This window comes from Glycine max, chromosome 16, assembly GCF_000004515.6.
Source record: "Glycine max cultivar Williams 82 chromosome 16, Glycine_max_v4.0, whole genome shotgun sequence".
Taxonomy (NCBI): Eukaryota; Viridiplantae; Streptophyta; class Magnoliopsida; order Fabales; family Fabaceae; genus Glycine; species Glycine max.
In genome coordinates, this window is record NC_038252.2 from 29,804,250 (window position 1) to 29,810,654 (window position 6,405).

The 6,405-nt window shown below is 34.6% G+C and overlaps 1 protein-coding gene across 1 annotated transcript; it reads left to right on the forward strand.

Annotated features, from left to right (window-relative positions):
- Positions 1 to 899: 899 nt before the first annotated feature.
- Positions 900 to 6,157, forward strand: LOC100779637 (sugar transporter ERD6-like 6). The gene is made up of 18 exons (XM_003547936.5): positions 900 to 1,525; positions 1,966 to 2,028; positions 2,112 to 2,201; positions 2,317 to 2,376; positions 2,458 to 2,523; positions 2,625 to 2,690; positions 2,787 to 2,862; positions 3,482 to 3,546; positions 3,718 to 3,810; positions 3,950 to 4,030; positions 4,143 to 4,227; positions 4,685 to 4,731; positions 4,821 to 4,883; positions 4,992 to 5,051; positions 5,134 to 5,199; positions 5,293 to 5,352; positions 5,683 to 5,797; positions 5,866 to 6,157. The coding sequence occupies exons 1-18, from the start codon at positions 1,340 to 1,342 to the stop codon at positions 5,976 to 5,978; spliced, it is 1,455 nt and encodes a 484-aa protein (XP_003547984.1). The 5' UTR covers positions 900 to 1,339; the 3' UTR covers positions 5,979 to 6,157.
- The last annotated feature ends 248 nt before the right edge of the window (positions 6,158 to 6,405 follow it).

Here is a 6,405-nt window from a genome sequence, read left to right on the forward strand (position 1 = left end):
ATGAGAGACATTGTCACATCTCAGAATATACCAAACAATGGATTAAAAGAGCTTTTGGTAGAAATTCAATGCTTCTTTCTTGACAAGGTTTGCATCTGTACACCACACACCATCAATAAATAACCTTGTGACTTTATTCTTCTCCTCTAAATAATTGTTTGAGTGTGAAAGGATTTAGTGTTTTTATTCTCATATTTCACCAGTTCTCCCGTGACTTGTAAAACCAAAACATTTCATCTCTACAAAGAATCTGGTCATACTTAATTATGATAGTATTTGTAATAATTCATATATCTTTCTTAACCAACTTAGTTAGAACCATTTAGCATTTTTTTTCATAACCATGATACTGAAATTTAAACTTAAATCTCACACTACACAAATCATCTAAATCTCTACCTATGTCATACTATCATATAGAGAGTGTTTAACAAGAAATTTCAGTTAATTTTTTTATTAACTAAAAAACTTGTTTGATTGTTTAGTAAAGAAGTTTTTTTATAATAATTTTTATTTTTTTTTGAAACGTTACTTGAAATAATATTTTTTAAAACAATTAATTTCTAACTTTTTATTTATTCTCTTTTTTTTTAATACTTAATACTTTTTGTTTTAAATATTTTCTATTGGAGATAATGTAATTTTACATTTTTCAGTTACAAATCATTTTACCAAAATTAATTTTTTAACCAATTTTGTTAAACATTATCTATATCCTAACCAGCAGCGTTATCAAAATTAGGGTTTCCACAAATGAAATATTAAGACATAATAAAACAGCAATAAAAAAGATAATCAGACAAAATAGTTTTCGCATTCTCCTCGTGCTGAATGGACAACAACGCGTTTCATCTGCCAGTCATGTTAATCAAAGCAACCACATTTCACAAGATGGGAACTGGTACTTCCCTGGCCAGGTTTTTAGTTTTAGGTTTGTTACCAGTTGCAGCACTCAACCGTCAATTATTGAGCTCGGTCGCTGGAAAAATCCAAAACAACAGTGTCAGTGAGGTCACCACTTCACTCACCGCCCCAACACCACACGCTAGATATTTTAAGTTTAATTTTAAAAACTCCAAACCCTTTTGCGTTTACGTTCATAAACCAATCATAATTCCTCTGACTGGTGGACCGAACAGATAAAATTAATTAAGCATCGAAACGTGACCCTTCCAATCTCGCAACGCAAGCGACAACAATCGTCACAGCTCAGCAGCACAATCAAAACCAAAACTCCCTCCCCTTGCGACATTTTTACAAACACCTTCTGCCTACAAATAAAAGATATTTCAGTTTTCATGTCCTCGTAGTGGTTGGGTTTGAGTGCGTGTGTGTGAGAATGGAAGAGAGTGGTGATGCGAGGGATCTTCAGAAACCGTTCCTCCACACAGGGAGTTGGTACAAGATGGGTTCCAGGCAGTCCAGCATCATGGGATCCTCCACTCAGGTTATCCGCGACGGCGCCGTTTCCGTCCTCTTCTGCGTCCTCATCGTCGCCTTGGGTCCCATTCAATTCGGCTTCACGGTAAGAGAAAACGAAGAAGATGCACTTTAGAGAATAAAATGCACCAATAATCATTGAGGTTTTATCTGATTTGTAGAATTTGTTATGCATATACTTGATTTTACAACAATCATCAGATTTATCAGCGAGGGATTAGATAATTTCCTGCTTAAACAGTGATATTGAATTCGAGTTCTAGTATACAACTGCGTTAAATACTTGAAAGTAGAACTTCGTTGCTGTCCGTAGTAATTGCCTCTAGTGTATGTAGCAAAAAAAGGGAGTAGGATAATATCTTGAGAATTTAGATTTGATCGAGCCCAAATCGCGTGAGTTTCATGTTGTCCACATCATCTATTGGATAAGATTTTTGTTGATGTTTGTTATTATTGGTAAAGGAGTTAAATTAAAAGGAAGTGTTTTATTCTTAGTTTTAACTATTTTGAATTTTTTTGGCGCAGTGTGGGTATTCTTCTCCAACCCAAGGGGCTATAGTTCGCGATCTAAACCTCTCTATTTCGGAGGTCTTTCTGTATATGTAAATTATCTGGTTTGTTATTTTTTGTTTTTTAAGGTTTTGGTGCTTAATATGTTTAGTTCGCTGCAGTTTTCTTTCTTTGGATCTTTGTCTAATGTGGGAGCAATGGTGGGAGCTATAGCTAGTGGTCAGATAGCTGAATACATCGGGCGCAAAGGGGTATTTTATTTATTTATTCATTTGTAGTGCATGTTTTGAAGTCAGTCTTTCAAAGGAAAATTTATGAATGTGAAGAGTGATTGATGATTTTTGGCGTGTTTTTTGAATGTTGCAGTCATTGATGATTGCTGCGATCCCCAATATAATAGGGTGGCTTGCTATTTCTTTTGCCAAAGTAAGTATGAGTGGTTTGATTTTGATACAGTGGCTGGCTCCTTCTCTATGTGTAAATCATTGTTTGTTGTTGCTTTTATAGGATTCCTCGTTTTTGTATATGGGGAGGTTGTTGGAAGGTTTTGGCGTTGGGATTATCTCTTATGTGGTAAACTTGATCACCTCTCTTAATCAGTTTTATTGCTTGGGCTTTTTGGTAAGAATGCTGAGTGAAAGTGGTCCGTGTACTGGTTCTTTTGTTCTGTTTAGGTGCCTGTTTATATAGCTGAGATTGCACCTCAAAACTTGAGAGGTGGCCTTGGGTCAGTGAACCAGGTTGAAGCCTTATTGTTGCTTCTTGATGCAAGTCTGTTTTTTTTTTTTTTTATTTGAAGTTTATTATTCATTAATTTTGTAGTTTTTCTGGCTCAGCTCTCTGTTACAATTGGCATTATGCTGGCTTATCTGTTGGGTCTTTTTGTCAACTGGAGAGTCCTTGCAATTCTAGGTAAATTGCTAATTATTTACTTGGCTTAGCTCTTGCGGATAGACAAATGAAAATATTAAAAACCTTGGTCACAAATTAGTTTCATTAAGTTCTTACAGAAAGGAACAGAAGGAATATGTGTGTACAGGGGAGGAGCCATATTTATAAAATAAAAAACAGTTGACCGTGATATACAGGAGTAAATTTGATCGGGGATAGAAAGCACGAATATGGCCTGTGGTCTTGAAGAAACACGGCACAAGCTGACAACTATAATAAACCTTATTAAATTAGCATAAAAATGCAAATTTTAAATCTAAAGAGGGAATCAGAGTAAATTTGAGCATGAGTTATTGCTGATAAAATAAAATTCTACAATTTATCAAATTTTGTGATATTCCTATTTGCATTAGTGTAATACTTTGATAAATATAAGTAAAAAAAATTATAAGATGCAGTTAGAAGTATTCAAAGTGTGTGACATGTCCAACATGGCATGAAACAGACATGATGTTCTTAAAAAGCTACAGAAGGTTTAATAAATAATGGTTTGATCTTTCAAAACCTTGTGTGTAGAGCATATCAGTACTCAGTTTCTGCAACCTAAGTAATAACAATAACTATTTTATGTTTGCTGCAGGAATTTTGCCTTGTACAGTATTAATACCTGGATTATTTTTCATACCTGAATCCCCCAGATGGTTGGTATGGATATGTTATTCATTATGCTGATCAAATTTTGTACTTTTAATCTTTGTTAAAATACTTGTTCCTTCCAGAAAAGAAGGATGGCTACTCATTCTACTCTTGCTAATTATCTTTCTGCTTCTCTTTTATTTTATTTTCCTGGTTTGGTGGGTAATCGGGGAAGTGTAGGCCAAGATGGGGATGATAGATGAGTTTGAGACTTCTTTGCAAGTGTTACGAGGATTTGACACTGATATATCTGTTGAAGTACATGAAATTAAGGTATTTTTTTGGCTCATCATTGTGGCTAAAATTTTCCACCCAAATGCATGATAGGATGCATATGTGAGGTGCAGTTAAGTATATAGCTTTATAATATGTATTTCAGAAACATGCACTGCTAACCATTTTACTTTTCTAGAGATCTGTGGCTTCAACGGGAAAAAGAGCTGCAATCCGATTTGCAGATCTCAAGAGGAAAAGATATTGGTTCCCGTTAATGGTATAATATGATGCTGTATAAGTTCTGATTTTCTAAACCCTCTCTTCCCAAGCATGACTTATTGTCATTTATCCAAAAGGTCAAGCATTATTTGCTAACTGAGCTCCTGCAGGTTGGTATTGGATTACTTGTTCTTCAGCAATTATCTGGTATCAATGGAATTTTGTTCTATTCAACTACCATCTTTGCAAATGCAGGTATAGATCTATCTATCAGCTGTTAAACTGAATTTTATCGGGTTGATAATTTTATTTTTTATTTTTTTGGTTTGGAGGGTGGGGACGTGGGAAGATGAGACTGACGAGGATGATTGGTGTTAAGTAATCTGTGGGGTGAAGAAAATTTTAAACACTCAAAATTCCTGTGCATGAAGTATAACATGGCTTGAGGTGTTACTATATGTTGAAAATTGTATCTGAAATCTGAATGGCATTAAACTCTTCATTAGTTCATTTTAATGAGTCTCAGATTTTTTGTCCTAATGATGTGTTCGATTGAAAGGAATGTAAAGATGGTTAATTCTGATATACAGTTTTTTTTTGGGTTTTAGTTTCAGCACTTAGTAACAGTAACTGATTTGTGATTTTAGATGATAGCTGTAATACATCCAGGATTTGAACTGCACCTGATCTGGTGTTTGACTTATTGTAACAGGAATTTCATCCAGCGAAGCTGCTACAGTTGGACTTGGAGCCGTTCAGGTTGCATAATAAAGCCTAGACTGCATATCATGTTTCATGTGAATATAATGATAGTGAATTCAGTTCTAGTAATCAGCTTTCTTTTTCAGGTCATAGCAACTGGAATTTCCACATGGTTGGTGGACAAAAGTGGCCGGAGGCTGCTTCTAATAGTGAGTATGAAGCAAAATTCATTCATTTGTAACCATTTTCTAATATCTATTATACTAAAGATGGTTATGAAGTTCAATAAAATTTGAGATCTGTTATCACTTCTGCAGATATCCTCATCTGTAATGACAGTTAGCCTTCTCATTGTTTCTATAGCATTTTATCTGGAGGTTGGTAATAGTAATGGTAATATCTTAATTCAATTTCAGAAGATTAGCTATAATTTTAACTAGTTTATTTGATTGATACCAGGGGGTTGTATCAGAGGATTCACATTTATTCAGCATTTTGGGAATAGTTTCTATTGTTGGACTCGTGGTATGTTACTTGGGCTTGGTTGGGATTTCTTCTTTGTACAATTTGCAATTTAAGATTTCTAGCACTCATCCGTTTGATCAACAATTTTTGTAGGCTATGGTGATTGGGTTCTCTCTAGGTCTGGGACCCATCCCTTGGCTTATAATGTCTGAGGTATGAAATACTTAGTATGCAAAACATCTGAAGGATCTAGTAATTGTTGCATTATTTACTATCTAGTTAATGCCTGCAGGTTCCCTTGTTTTTTTTCTTTTTGTTTCTAATGGCACCATGCCACTTTTAGATATTGAATCATGGTTGCGGAACTTGAGTTGTGGATAACATCAAAGAATCAATTTTATCCCATAAAATCATAAGTAGAAGCAACTGTTTATTGCTTTGCCTTCACCATGAAAAAAAATTGATTATCTAATCCAACCACACTATTAATAGTGTTCATTGAATATGTGGGTAATTTCTAACTTGTTTAATAATGCTTTTCAGATACTTCCAGTGAATATAAAGGGCCTTGCTGGCAGCATAGCGACAATGGGAAATTGGCTGATTTCGTGGGGGATCACGATGACTGCTAACTTGCTTTTGAATTGGAGCAGTGGAGGTGAGTGTTCGTATAATTCATGTCTTATATCTTTGTCAATATAATAATGCTGACTTGTCTGTCTACAGGGACATTTACAATCTACACAGTCGTAGCTGCCTTTACTATAGCTTTTATAGCAATGTGGGTTCCTGAGACCAAGGGAAGAACATTGGAAGAAATTCAGTTTTCCTTCAGATAGATATATGTTTTGGGAGAGCACAGAGGTAGTCTATTATGTTTAAATTTATTATGTTTAAATTTAAATGACGAGTCCACCTGTATCATGTATTTTTGTAGTCCATTGTATTTTTATTGTGTATCAAATTTTCTGTAACAAATGAAAGGAGAAGAATCAGTGCATCGTGTTTTTTCACTGTACAAGCTATTGGTACAAAGACAATAAAACAAATATAGTAGCAAAAAAATGAGAAAGATAAAGAACAAAAAACTTCTAGTCATAGTGTAGCTGTTAAAGTCGAGTTTATTTCTATTACGAATTGTATTCTGTCATGGCATAGGGAAGAAGAAACTACTAGTGACATCTATTGTAAACGTGGTCACCAAGTAAACCAGTGACTTGGTTACTCACCTTGATGACTTGAATTATTGCATAATATTCTGGTTGC